The 15,160-nt window shown below is 39.1% G+C and overlaps 1 protein-coding gene across 2 annotated transcripts; it reads right to left on the bottom strand.

The window, feature by feature from the left end:
- Positions 1–28: 28 nt before the first annotated feature.
- Positions 29–10,927, bottom strand: slbp (stem-loop binding protein). Of its 2 annotated transcripts, XM_053879376.1 has the most exons (9): positions 10,765–10,927; positions 9,559–9,693; positions 7,044–7,112; positions 6,832–6,897; positions 3,238–3,360; positions 2,049–2,204; positions 1,907–1,967; positions 1,766–1,803; positions 29–1,312 (listed from the first exon to the last, which is right to left on the bottom strand). In XM_053879376.1, exons 1-8 carry the CDS (start codon positions 10,821–10,823, stop codon positions 1,789–1,791), a joined length of 684 nt encoding a protein of 227 aa, XP_053735351.1. In that variant the 5' UTR covers positions 10,824–10,927; the 3' UTR covers positions 29–1,312; positions 1,766–1,788. The 2 variants fall into 2 exon arrangements, with proteins under 2 accessions (XP_053735351.1, XP_053735350.1); XM_053879375.1 differs by lacking the exon at positions 1,766–1,803 and having other exon boundaries at positions 903–1,312.
- Positions 10,928–15,160: the final 4,233 nt, after the last annotated feature.

Below are 15,160 nucleotides of genomic sequence, written 5' to 3'. Positions count from 1 at the left end.
AAATGCAATATACTTAAATAAAACAAATGCCCAACAATGGATAGTGAGTCCACCACTGTAATAGTAGTGAGCAGGACGGAAGGATGGAATTGCAACAGACGCAAGGGTGATCACTGTATACGTTGAGTCTGGCATTTCCAAGCAAAAACAAGACAAAACAGCAACAGCTCACCAAAGTGGCTGCGAAAAAGCAAATGGTGCATAAGCCAGGGCAGCAACAGGTCAGTCCTGATTCCACCTGTGTAGCCCTTCTAACACCTGAAAATTCAGGTTGCTGGCTCAGGCCTCAGTGCAGAATGATTAACTCTGAGTGATAGCCTATGGTTCACGAACAGACTACTGACGAAGGAAATTATCCCTTACACTATTGGTCCACTTTCACTGTATTCACTGATAATAATCCTCCTACTTATCTTCTGTCTCGAACCAAGCTCAATGAAACAGAATGCAGATGGGTGGCAGATCTGGTTGATTTTCATTTTAATAGCTGCTATTGTCCAGTTAAAAAGTTTGAAATAGTGTCAATAGAATTTCTCCACTTGGATAAATGGGCAACCTTAGTGACCTCTGGAATGTCACAATAATGGTCATCCTCCTCCCAACAAATCCACTTGGCACTCCGTTACCTCCCCTTATACGTTTGAATTAACGCCACAATGTTCTTACTCTCAACACTTAACATTTAGGAACTTTGTCATGAGGTTTTGGTCACATTGCCATCAACTTTTTTCAGATCTTTCGCAATCTTCATACACGAGTCAGCTAGACATAGTGCTACCTTTACCACATATGATTTAATATGTGAATCATTCTGGAAGTAGTTGCTCTAATGGCACCTTCCGCGTCAAGGATTCCTGTTGACGTAGTTGTAAGGAGTTCCAGATGGTTGAGGTAGATCCCGAGTTCCAAAGCTTCAGCAAATAAAGGAAAAAACCCAATATCATTTGACATTTATTAACTAAATTTAAAACAAAAAGAAATCCAAAACATTTACACACCAGTGGATTAAATGGAACTACAGAGCAAACAATTTGTCACATATTGCAAAGGCAGCTTGTTTTCTCCTGACTGTAAACCCAGATAAAATGTAGGAAGAGAGAGCTCACCTTTGAAACGGATCAATCAAGATCAGAAGAACGTGACAAACAACACATAAAACACAACTCCAAGAAGTTTCCCTGTGCGGGCACTGTCATAGAAAAAAAAAAAAAAAATCCACCAAAACTTGAAAAGCCACCATTTAGAACAGATCCAGCTCAGCTGTGTTTTCTGTCTTCTGCACTTTCACTCGGGTTTCCAAAAAGTCTTCATCCTGAGGAGCAAAACAAAAAGTGACAATTATTATGTTAGTGGTGGGACTTTAACAAGTTAATTACGATTAATTAATTACAACAAAAAAACGTGTCAAAATATTTATATTATTTATATTAATTAAATATTTAAGTGTTTTAATTTAATCCAACAGTTTGCTCTCCAGATAACACGGAAAGTTTGTAACAGCACATTCAGACTGTGGGTTCCGTCTTGTGACAAAGCTCTTTCGACTCAGAAGTCCTAACACAAACGAGTCGGGTTTTGGCCATGGACTTGATCCCGGCTGGAGACCTGCACTTTGTCTCTGGAAACTCACTCTTTTAAAAATACATGCATAGCCAGCTCTCTGACATGTATTATTTTAAAAGAGAACATTTGTCACCTGGAACCTAATGGACACAACCTCTTTCGATGTCAGCTCTCATTATCAAATGATTTAAAATGCATTTACCAGATACATTTGTGGAAACAGTCCTAGCAAGGGGAGTCCTATGTATAAAAAAGATGATAATGCAATTGAGATTTCTTCAATAAAAAAGTAGCTAAATTATCATTAAGAAACACCCATGAATGTAGTCACCACAAAACTCACTTTGTCTGGCAGGGCAGGCTCAAAATCAATTTCCATGACATCATCCAGATTAAGCTCCACCCTGAAGACAGATAAACTGACAGTTATTTTTTTTCAAGAAGTTAATGAATAGGAATTCAAGCAAGAGTGCAAGCTTTCATACTGATTTCTAGATTTGCTGCCTTCCCCTTCATCAGTTGGTGGGTCCCATGCATGGAGTTGTACCCTCCACAGCTTGATCTGCTGATCCCAAGAGCGACGACTGTACTTTCTGAACCGGTTTGGTGTTTTGGGATGAACTCCAGGCTGACGCATGTGCCTTTGAAAATATTCATCAGATCAAGTCAGGTCCATAAATACTGGGACATCTTCTAGGTTGCAAGCACCACCACAATTAATAAGACATGAAACAAAAAAATGAGCTTAAATTGCAGACTTTAATTTGAGGGCATTTCCAAAACAGGTGAGAGGTCTATAAATTACAATAGTTAGTATATGTTCCCCCTTGGGCAGCAGCTATGGGATATTCTCCCAAATTCTACTAACAACATTTCGTAGATTGATTGAAGTAGACTGTTGTTGTAAAATTGATTTGTTTTTAATAATGTCACATAAGTCAGATTCTTGCTACTACCATGCTTATTTTTACATCGATGTCGAGAAGGGTCCTCAGTCTGTCAGTCTAGTGACTTGCACTGATAATAAGCAGAAATGAACTAAGGAGACAACCCTGGAAACATCCAAGCAGTCTGGAGAAGTATTTCCTACATTATTAGTGGGTGGTCAACGTATACAAATGTACATTCTAGATTGACACTTGATGACACAAACAAATACAGAAAGGCATGATAACACAATTTCATGTGGTTCTTCCTTGAGCGCCACAGTGCCAGTAGATTCATATATGATTTCCAACCCAGTAATTAAATTTACTTAATTCTTTCAAGATCTAGTCCCAACACTTTGAACGACCTCAGCATGTTCTCTCTCCAATCAAGCCATCACCTTTTTTGACCACTCTAAATGGATACCGCTTTTCAGGTGTAGCACAATAATGGACTGGTGTTCATGTAATGAATTTTATTTTTGACATCATCCGAACACCAAAACAAATAATCACAATCTTATAAAGATTTTTTCAGATCAATTCAAAGTGTTTTCACTAGTCCAATTATCGACTTATCGCCACACATCTTTTTTTGGAGTTCTATCGCCAAATCGCTGGGACATGCCAAAGCAAGAGCATTTTTCTCTTTGGTGGCATGTAGACATGTTCTTCTTCGGAAGAAGTCCAATAAACCACCTTCACTTCAACATTGGGTCAAAAAACAGGCTTCATTGTTGTAACTTACTTGGGAACCTCTTTAACATATCTGTCGTATGCCAGCGTATTCTTTCCATAGCTGATCTGCTTCTGTCTTCGTAGCAACACGGCCTCATCAGTCTCAATGTTATCATCATCTTTGGAGTCAGAGCTGCAGAAAAGGTACAACAATAGTATGAGGATAAAATAATGTAATCAAACTGAAAACTATTATATATATAAGACTCCTGCACTTTTGGTCCTCCCAATAACATCACACTCCAGCGCTGCTCAGGGTTTCCAATTGAATTTTAATTATGGACCCTTTTTTGCATGAGGAGAATTAAAATGAAAAAACAATGTTTCCTTTTTAGTTTGGTGAGAACACATGCGACCAAAGGATGATTCCTCATCTCATTAATGAGTGAAAAAAATGCAGCTTCAACCCGGCAATGAAAAAAGCATTTCCAAAGTGCTGGAGTAAAATAATCGGTACTCAAATATCACAATTTTTTTTTCTCGTGACAATATTAAATAGCGTTGTTTTGTGCCCAGAATCTTTTTTTTTCACCAGATTGTGACTGCGGCAAAATGCAACCACATATTGCTTTCCAGGTAAACAGTTGGGAAGCCAAGCTCAAGCATGTCTCCTGCACAACAGACAAGGCACTATAGGTTTGTTGACTGCAATGTGCAATGTTTATACATCTTTTTGTTGTTTGCAAAAGAGTAAAACTGGCGCATTTGAATTATTTAGTGGTGGGACTCAATTAAAATGTTTATTGTTAATTATTTTTATTATATTATAATAATATTATTATTTTATTACTCACTAAGTATTCTTAGATTTTATTGTCATTAATGATGTATTATTAATTATTAATTTTATTATTATTATTATGGCTTTTAAAATGAATTAATCAAAATGAATCCCACTTTTATTGACAGATTTTATTTATTTGTTAGAGGTATATTTTAGTGCATATTTTACATTCTAATCTATGCACTACAACTTGTACAAGCTATTTTAATAGGAACTTTTACCTCAAACTAAGAGGTGCACACGGTTTACATTCACTTATATTTGGTTTAGTAAGTAAGAGGAGCACTTTGGATTTCTTTTTATTGTATTTTTTTGGTGAAACAATGCTGCATCTTGTTTTTATTTTTTGTTTCAACCAACATTGATGTGGCCTATTTTGCACGCAGCTGTATTAAAAAGAAGCTAAACATTTTGTATCTCATACAACATTTGAAATGTAATATTACATTGCAAAAACAGGAGGATAGGTGAAAATACAGCCTTGCATATTGAATGGTCACTCTACTCTGCCATTTCGTGATTGCACCACGGACTCCATTCATAACGTTTATACATACTGACTTACTAGACTAAAAAGGCGAGACAAACTGCAGCCTGATGAAAGACTCTCTGAATATTGATGTCAGAACCTCTTCTGGCAATTCGTTATTGGACATAAACTGCTTTATACATTTATAGAGAGTGAATATTCTTCATAAATACACAACTACAACCATGGTCACCACATTGACCAAATGTGTCCAATTTTATTATTTTTTTAAATTAATAAACCACAATCACATTATATAACAAAGAATTGCAATATAAACCTGAATCGCAATAGAAATCAAATTGGTACCCACACATCGGGAAAACATCGAATGGGCTTTGACTTACTATTCCATGACACCAGCGTACAGTGAACTTGTTTACAACATTAGCGACAACTTTACAGCAACCGACGGTATACCCAAAGCAACAAATTAAAAAAAAAAAAAAAAAACAAGGAAAAAAGGTGGAGGAGCAGCAGATAGAAAAAGTTCATGGTTTACACAAAGAGGGCATCAGGGCTCACCTCTGTGGATAAGATGTCGCAAAAACACAGCAGAAAATTATATCAATAACTATAAAACCGCAGCATGCAGAGTCTGTGACGTGAAGACAACGTTTGAGCACTACTGCAGGAGACGTGATGTCAATATTTACTGGAACAGGGACAAAAAGATTGTCAATGTTTTTTTTCTTGTTTTATTTAGGTCATTTTCTAGGTCTTGTAATTTATTTATTTTAGTCAATAGTAGAGTACTCTAGATTCGCGTTTTTCAACTGGTGTTGAAAAACGGCCCATGGTTGGTCCGCGAGTGCCTCCTCGAGGGCTGCTAAAAGTTTTATACCTGTGGGCCGTGAGGGCAGCGAGACGCTCAGTGTTAATACATGAACCACATGTGGTGGCATTAGTGTGTCACCGAATTGACTTGACAGCTGCAAATTTGTGATAGTTAGCAACTATGGAGAAGTTCTTGAAAAGAAAAAATGAAAGTAAAAACTGTTGATGAAAGCAGCGGAGAAGCAGTTTTGAAAATTAATTGGAACATTTTATGGCGATACTTTTATTTACACTTATACTTATGTACACTTATATCTTCTTCGGAGAATAAAATATATTATTTGTATTTTATGATATTTAGACATGGTTTTATTAGATTTATTTTATTCAGTTTTTCCAATTTTCTGAACAGTTTGAATCCAAGTATGCAAGTATGCAGTTTGCACACATGCATTTTTTTTTTTATAAATTTGATGAGTTGACAAATAAATATCTTTGCGATGATCACATGGTTTCAAGTCATTTCACAAGGTTTTGCAAGGTGTAAGTAGATTAAAATACAGCTATTGATCGTGAATGAAATCAAGAGCAATGAATTGGTTCTATTACTTGAATGGGCTCCGGGCCATTTGTTCAGCAAAAAGTGGGCCCCAAGATCAAAAAGGTTAAGAACCCCTCGTCTACACTATAGAGCTATACTGATGTGACGATTCATTTATCACTTGCTGCCGAGATGTACATGACGTGGTACTCTTCTTCCCACACACTCACAGCAAAGAAGCCAGTCACATTTTGCTAGTTCGAGTTGCCTCCAACTTGACCACTCACCTTTAACATCACGTCAGCTAACGGACGACTCACTTAATTTAAACACTTGTAGACTATCAAAGTTTTCTCCATGGTTAAAAGGTTTGCTAAAAACTAAATAAAGACCAAAATAATTGTGCTCCAAAATGAGAAGAGAGAAATAATTATTATAGTTATGAAGCAAGTTGAGGCAAGGAATGTAACAGATTTACATTTACATTATAAATTTACCTAAACTAGAATAATAAAGTTCTTTGACCTAAATTGTCAGTCATTTCCTTTTCCTAAGGACTGGGATTAACACTGGCCAGAAACTTGCCAGTAAGTGTTAAAACTACATGTGATATTGTGATTAAAATAATTTAATAAATCATGGTATATTTTGGCATATTGCCCACCACTTTCTGGAGACATTTTGAAATAACATTTTCTGCAAACAGCATCCCAAAATAGAAGAGTGTCAGTAGCTGTTTAAAGGGATTTTGACTTAACGTTGTGTTTGGCTGAGGTTCCTTTGGTGGTGTGCCTCCGGAGTTTTTTCAATGAACAAAGTGTGCAGCGGCTTAAAAAATGGATGAAAAACATTACTCTAGATCACAGGAGTCAAACTGAATCCGATCCCAAAGGGCCGTGTGGGCACAGGTTTTCAGTTCAATCAATCAGGAAGACACACTACAACCAAGGAGTTATCAGAATCACATGGTTACCTGCCACAGGACTCGTGGGAGGGGCTCCTTTCTTGAGTTACAGTTCCAGTGGTCCTTCTCCTGCAACTGAACAATACACTAACAATGAATTTGTGTTTGAGCTTTTGTTGCCTTACCCACCCTCATGTGTTCATAAAAACACAACAGTCGATGGACGTACTTATCATGCTGATAATAACTTGGTGAAAAATGTGTAAACAGTGTCTGTTTACCGTGGCATGTCTCTCAGAAGCTCCCTCCTCCTCTCATCGTATTCAACTTGGCTTCCCCAATCCATCTCCCTAGAGCCAGATACAGAAGTGGCAGAACTAGAATGAACATATATACAGATAACAGATATACAAGTGTCAACATTAATGTGACAAAGACTGGTAATGGTAATGGTAATGCAGCTGTTGAGCATAGAGAGGGCTGCACCGATCAATTGGATCAAATGACAAATATTATATACGTATTTTTTTTCCTTATCACAATATGGGTTATAAAATGAGTTACACAGACTGAGCTACTGAGCTTAAAAAAGTTTTTTTTTTTCCCCAGTGTGTGGTCTGTCTCTCACTCACGATCAGTCCCTGTGGCCTCACATGCTCTGGAGCTCCACAGATCCAATGAGCCAAACGTTGCGTGGTCACCACCCTCCCAGAGTGACCACCTTAGTACACAAACAGTCTCTCCGATGTATGAACTGCTCTAGTGCTGTCCATGTAGATTGCCAGGGCTCTCACTGGATAGAGCCGATGTAAGCGAAGCACGTATCACATAGAACATCAGCTTCATTCAACTTCATTCATTCATTGACGGCCGCAACTTTTTGCGTGTGGATCTACGACACACGAACAGCGTGCCCAAAGTTTTATCTGCAGGTGAGAGTCAGACTTCTGAGACTTTAAATGTTAAAATGCCAAGAACGAGAGAGAGAGGCACACATGTCGAGTTCACAGATTCTTCATCATTACCGGTATCGTTGCCGGTGCACCAGCACACGAAAATAAACATTGTTCCGGTATTGCTGTCATCAGCAACCAATGAAGAATCTGTCTTTAAAATCAGATTAAAGCAATGTTTTGTGTGTGCCAAGGACTCAAGGCTGACAGTGGACAGTGCAGTGCCAATTTTGGAAAACTGCACTGCACACGCTCTACAGATGCTCGGAATCAAAACAGCAGCGATGGTTGCTTGAAATGTGAAATCACCTTATTATAGCAGAACCACCTCATCATCTTGATTTCAATACAAGCTATGTGTGAAGTGTGAAACTTAAAAGAGCACATTTCAAAGACTAACTACAGTCATAGCTCAAAGTTAGTTTTGCAGGAGTTTAAAATCTAATCTAAATGTGTTTACATTCTCACCTCAAGAAATTCAAGTTTATTTATACTTAGTTTGTATAAGGCCAGGGTGATATGTCCAAAGAATGAAATCTCAGATTGACGATTTTATAAAATTTTATTATTCTTTTGTTTATTATTTTCTTTTTCTCTTATCACTTATTTCAACACCAAAGGTTGTTTTTTTTGTTAAAAAAAAAACTCAAATTTATATTTACTTATCAGAAATAAACTTGAATTTAGGCAGGATTGTAAACATGCTGAATCATTAACAACAGCCACACATTTTAAACTCCTTTAAAAACTTAACAAGTTATTTAATCTGTAAGACTATTTAGTCATCAATATCTAGTCAGAGTTTCATAGTTCACCAGACACATATACTGGTATCGAAATGAAGGTCATCGCGGTTCTGAGGTAATAAGCCGTGATTTCACATTTCAACCATTTTCATTATTTGTTTTGTGAGATCCTTAATAGAAGTCACTCGCTTTCAACTTCTCTAGTCCAGTGCTCATTCTGCAGACCAGTGTTCAGTGACACAAGGAGCGTTTGATTTATTTACCACATGTAAACTGCTGTCCCTGCCGTTATGAGTCAGAAGGCCAGATGAGCCCCTGCTCCGCCAGGGTTCTGAAAACGACGTCAGAACAAGCTGTACAGAGAGTCCCTTTCACTGAACAGTGAGTATGAGCATCCTCCATACATGCAAACAGTGGGACAAAAAAAAAACCTTTTTTTTTTTTTATCTTCCGATAAAAACTTGAATTAATCGAGAAAATGGATTTATCGTCCAGGACTCGTTTGTACGTATTTAGTTCATATATACACAGGTATATATAAACAGCCGTTGGTGCTGAAATAAGTGATAAGAGCATAAAAATAAATTAATAAATAAATCATATATTTTGGCCAAAAAACAAATCAGATTTTATTTCCAGGCCAAATCGCCCTGGCCTAACCCATCAGGACTCAGTTCCTGGATGAAGAAATATTACATATAATATTTCATAATGTGACTTATTTATCATATCACATTCTCAAAATTATTATACAAACCATCCTATGTGGAGACCCAAACAACCCAGACTCAAACAACCTGGTCTTAGAACTTCCAATCTTACAAAACCAAAACTATGATCGTGAAAGTTGCCGTGGAGCTGGAGAACACGGCGGGCCATCACGGTCTCATTATCTCTGTGCAGCAAGTCCAAAGCTTCGAGTGCGCTGTGTGTACGGGAGGTTGTAGGGGGTAAACCATGTACGATAAATTAATACCCATCCCAACTGAGATTAGGCTGAGAACCAAAGTCAGATTAGGCGGAGAACCAAGTTTAATCAACAGAACAACCAAAACCAAAAAAGAAGACAACCCTTGAAAACAAGACCATTTTCTCACCTGCCATGAGTGAGGTATGAGTGCGTGGAGCTGTTGTCTGTATGAACGTCATCTTTCTGACCATCTTCTTTATTTCTGGATAGGAAGTTCCCATCAACACCTCGTTTTCTGCTACGAAAGCCACGTGGTGGGAGCCTAATAAAACAGGAAGTTGTCAGAAACTGCATAGATGTTAGTTTGGGGAAGTGGGGAATGCATATCCTCCAATCTTTTGCTAAGGGTTATTTCCCAGCACACTGTAGGCCTGTGGGCCAGTGGTCCCCAACCTCCGGGCCGGGGACCAGTACCAGTCTGTGGATCAGTTGGTACCAGGCCACACAAGAAATAATTAATTATTTCCGTTCTGTGTATTACCTGAGTCTGAAGAACCTTTTATTTTGAAAATGAGCGGATTCTCTCAGTTAAATTTAACCCACAAGCTTGCAAAATGAGTAGGGAACAGCCATCTTTGGAAAGTTTCTTTGCGAAGGGGAAAAGGATAATGAAATAAAAGAAAGAACGAAATATGGATTTGTCACGGCCGTCAACCGTCACTCCTAGATGGGACCATCTTGTTGCAGAGAAACAAGCTCAGGGCTTCCATTAATTTAATGATGTGGTGATTTAGAATTTTCACATGCTTCCTCACTTCAAAGCATCAGGGAAAATTTGACAAATCTACAGACGCAGCTTATTGAGCACAAGAGGTTACAAACTCCTGAGAACCAATAACTGCTTTAATTTTTCTTTTTTTTTCCATCAGGGTGCAGTAGCGATTTGTGGTTCATACAAAAATGTAATTGAAATAGTAAACTACAAAGTACAAAAAACGTTTCAATTGTTTAATCAAGACTAATAACTGTCATATTACACACCCACTGAAGTAAAGTAAATACGTCAAAGACTGAATAGTCTTGGAGCAATCATTAAATTGGAACATTCGAGCTAAATCATTTGCTTAAATAATTAATAATGTGCATGATAATGTGCATTCATTTGCATGCCTATTCTTCACTTGGCTACTTAAATCAGTTTAAAATGTAGCATGAAATGTTATACACACTGTATATAACGTATGAAGCAACGAAATATAATCATTTTCGTTATCGTGAAAGGCTGATGGTGGCAAACAATTGCGAAAGTAACTTTTTCATTTGGCCCTAACAAACTGCCAAAACACGCAAAAATACCACATCTAGAAAAAAATCAAAAATAAACAAAACAAACCCGTCTTCATTTCTGTTCCCCAAACCGTCGTGCATCTTGTGTCTGATGGGACGCGACATCTCCTCACTGACAGCGATTAGAAGCGTTACAAAAAGAAAACAATATAAAAGGTCTTTTATCAGCGATTACGCGCCATACAGCAACTATACAGCGATCACATGACCGGAAATATTTCTTCTTCTGCTCATTGCATCTTCTTCGGTTTTTTTTTTTTTTTCGGCACTGGGAACCATTCAGGGTAGTGCTGCCTCCCACCGGTTGATTCTGTCTTTACCGTGAAAGGCGGACCATGGATGTGAACATTACAGTCAGTTAATTTCAGAGATGTGGATATACATTTTATATATGTGTTTTCAATATTTAGACAAACCTATATTTAATTAACCAATGAAATATATTGTGAAAAGTGAAGCACTTTCATCATGATTTTCCGACTCAGAGCCTTTTGGATCAAAATCAAATCGAATTAGGAAATTAAGTATGAAACCCAGCCCTAGTGGTGGGTGATGTGGTGGTAAATGTAGGGTAATGACTACAACTGGATGCTTATTCATTGTAGCCTTTACGTGTCATAGCATGAAAATCATTCCTTCTTTTTCATTTCATCCATCCATCTACAGAAGCATTGCCATTTCTGAAAATAACTTTGCAATAATTTTCCACTACAGTGAAGTGCTGGAAATCATTTAAATGCACTTTGAAAGTGCTGGGAAAGTGCATGAATTTGACATGGGAAAAGTTACAACCCTGCCAGGACCTCGGATCCTCTGGTCGGTCGCTGGTCAGACTTCTCAACTGTGGAACAGCCTGTCTGAAGTAATTGAAAAACAAGATTTAACCGTAAGCGCTTCTTAAAAACTCATTTTTTATAGGCTTGCTTGACCTGACCTGCACGTCTCTTGGTCCTGGAGACAGGCTGGAACCGATCACCTTCTCAGCAGAACGCAAGTTTGCATGTCTGCCCTGGCGGTGGTGCTGCTGTACCACATGCTGATAGAGGAAAGCAATTGCAAAATGCCCATGAAAAAGATTGAGCTCTAGTTAAAAAAAAAAAAAAAAAAAAGAAGTTGTGAACACTACTTTCCATATCATGTAAACATATGCTATCACACTATATTCAAAGACATCTGTTTGCACGATCACAAATTGTACTTACACCCGGAGGTCTGTTTTGTTCCCTATTTTCAAATTGTATGTGAAAATCTTTGGAGGTTTGTATGTACCACAAAACATTTGACAGTGATCTGGAGGTCTGTTGAATATGATGGATTAGGGCCATGGTGTCGGAATCAGTTTAATAAGCTCGTGCTTGTGAGATGAGATCCTGATGCTCCAGCAAACTGCTACAAGAGGCAGGTTCTGTCAGACATCATACCATGTCAAATGAGTTATCTATTCCAGAACCCCTCCTGTGGCTTGACACTCACATTGATGATAAATGAGTTTAAAAAAAACATATACAGTAACATATATATTACAATTTATTATTGTTATTACAATACATAATTCATCATTGTTGTTTTGAGCAAAAATGATGGAGAAGGTCACTATTTTCCTAAGCGATTCCGAGGGTGCTGTGTCCAGATGCAGGTCAGCAGGGAGACTGCTAAAAGAATGAAAATGGGGGAGTAAAACATGGAAGTTTACTATGGAATAGGATGTTGCACTTTTACGTGTAGAAGTGCAGAAATGTGCAACAGATCATTTGAATCGGAGTTATAGAGGATGACACATTTTAATTCTGAACAATGTTAATGTTAGAGAGTTCACATATGAAGTCACCCTTTTGCTGCTGTATCTCACACGTAGTCACCTTGGTCCCTCCAACAAAAACAGGGTGGTTTTTTTGTTCATATTCTTTAAAGAAGTGGAAAAAGGTCTCACAACAGTAGGCTACAGAAATGCAATGAAAAAAAATCCAAAAAAGCTGGGAAACCTGATGACCACCTACAAACAGGCATAGGACAGGTCCCAAACATCAAGAAAGGGAAGAGTCTCCTGGGAGTATTTCTCTGTGAGTATTATCCACATTGGACATTTAACAGGGTATTGGTTAATGTCTGTTTTACACAATTATGTGTAGTGGTGGGTTTGCAAGAGTATTGTGTAATATTTACTAGACCATACATCTATTCCCTAGCAAATGGATGACTTGTGCACCAGGCACACATCGTGTCAACACTCCTCATCCCAAACTCTTTTCCTGGCCCCAGCCAACCCCAGCCGGGCCCTTCTGGTGTTCTTCAGCTGCCAAAAAAGACAATCAGGCAGGAAAAACAACACAAATTGAGGAAACCAACTGTCATTGTCGCGGTAAGGTTTGATCAGCTGGGGCAATAGGGGACACGCAGAGTCTGCAATAATGTGCAGGCCCTCTGGGACCAACAGCAGAGGGTTGTCTTCCAGGACTTGAGCAACATCAGTGTAGCGGAAGGTTTGGGTATCATGCCAACTTCCAGGGTGACCAACGCTGACATGGCAAAAGCGCCACTCACCATCAGAGAAAGCTGTTCCAAATAAAAATTGTATTTATACTTATATTTATACTTCATAATGAACACGTTGTTGACTAAATGACATTAATTATGTATTTGTCAAACCTTGTGCCTGAAATATTAACATTTGGATTGCAGCAACTAATATTCTTCTCACATCTAGGCATGTTATAGACCAGAGCTGTCAAAGTTGATGTCAGTCTGGTGCCGTTTGTTTCAGATGACACCTGATTGGAGAACCTATCTTGTGCTTGACCCGCACGCAGTGCAGTCCTTTTGTGGATGAGTTTGACACCACTGAGTAAAGCATTACAGAAATGGAAACTTGCAATCTTTGCCCTCACAAGGCATTTTTTACAACTAACTAAATAAATAAAAAACCATAAATGAAACTATTAAACAACTTTATACAAACAAGTGTTAGCCCAAGAAGAATGAAGTACATATCGCATATTGCACTTATCCATCAGCTGTTGATGGTATGGTGCTATGAAGGGTTTGCCTGAAAAGAGACACAATCCATATTCAGGTTTTATATTACATTTTAAACAACATTGAGTTCATGAAATTAAATCAATTATTTACCCTCTACAATAAACCTGTAAATAGCAACTATGATTGTCTCGACAGGAATTTGGGATTGACACGTTTCATAAATGCTGGTTACTCTCTAACGGCCTTCGCTATTGGTTAATCCACATCAAGGCACTGGCCTCGGCCTGAGACTTCGATTGATTGACTCTCCGCCCAGGAAGGCACCTCCCACCACGTATAAGACACCCCCACTCCCGCCGCTCTGCTCCTTTTGGAACTCAGTGGAAGTCAGGCCTGCTGGGCGTCCAGTTATAAGGCTACGCACATATTCATAGAACCTTAGTTACGTGAGTAACTAGCATTTCTATTTCATATGCCTCTAACAGGCTTGGCTATTGGTTAAAACCGCGGTGAAGGCTGTTGATTAGTTTCCTCCCAGCATGGCCTTTCAGAAGACCAAACAACAGAAAGCACAGTTCATCGACCAGAGGGTCCAGCCATGGCCGAAGAACCACCTCCGGAAAAGACAGCGTGTGTCCATCATGTCCCTGAGATAACTCTGAGCAAAGGTCGAAGCAGATGACCAAGAAGCTGCTTGGCAGATGTCTTCCATAGAAGCACCACCAGAAAGTGCAGCTAATGCCCTTGTCAAGTAAGCGCTGAGGCTCTCCAGTAGAGATGGCCAGACAAATCCAGTGTGCAAGGCACTGTGACGTCACGCCTTTCAGATTTCCTCTATAACAGGCAAACAGTCCGTCAGTCAGACAGAAACTTCTCGTTCAACTGGTGTAACAAGCTAGAGCCCACACCGGGCACAACAGGTGCATCCTAGCTTCATGGTCAGTCTGATGAGGTGGAGCATTAGCTTAGCTTTTTTAGCTTGCGAGCTAGGTCGAGTCGAACAAGACAGTCCCTCGGGACCAGGTACCAAAGGGCCTGTAAAAGCGGAACCCATATGTTGAGACACAAAAATGTCAATATTACCTGAAGAAGGACCTGAAGACAGCACATATGTTTTAAACGATTTATTTGGACCGGGTGAGAACCCTGGGAAAGACAGACGGTGCTTCGACAGATGAGCGGACGACTTATTGGTCTCCATCTTCTCCAGATAGTCGGAAATGTTGGGGACGAACAAGTCGTCCGTGATGGGACCGCATCTCTGACTCCTTGAGGCCGGTTTTTGAAAGCCAGAGGTTGCAAGCGGCCATCTGAGTGAGCACGCGGATGTGCTCACTCAGCGATGGCCATGTCAGTGGACATGTCGTTGGCAATGTCCACCAACATGGGAACATCTGGGAAGCAGCCGCTGTAACCTGAGCTCCTCCTCTTCCAGCCTCGCCTTCTCGAAGAGGGCCCGGTCCAAT

The sequence above is a fragment of the Synchiropus splendidus genome, chromosome 11 (assembly GCF_027744825.2).
Source record: "Synchiropus splendidus isolate RoL2022-P1 chromosome 11, RoL_Sspl_1.0, whole genome shotgun sequence".
In the NCBI taxonomy this organism is placed as follows: Eukaryota; Metazoa; Chordata; class Actinopteri; order Syngnathiformes; family Callionymidae; genus Synchiropus; species Synchiropus splendidus.
Note: the sequence above shows the minus strand (reverse complement) of the source record. Positions and strands in the feature narration are given on the sequence as shown.

Excerpts from the sequence above, each read along its gene's own strand:
- slbp (XM_053879375.1), bottom strand. The coding sequence starts at position 10,823 with ATGTCGCGTCCCATCAGACACAAGATGCACGACGGTTTGGGGAACAGA. Across the intron at positions 6,898-7,043 it reads CTTCTGAGAGACATGCCACG|TTGCAGGAGAAGGACCACTG; the intron begins GTAAACAGACAC and ends TGTATTGTTCAG. Across the intron at positions 3,361-6,831 it reads TCCCACGAGTCCTGTGGCAG|CTCTGACTCCAAAGATGATG; the intron begins GTAACCATGTGA and ends CCTTTTCTGCAG.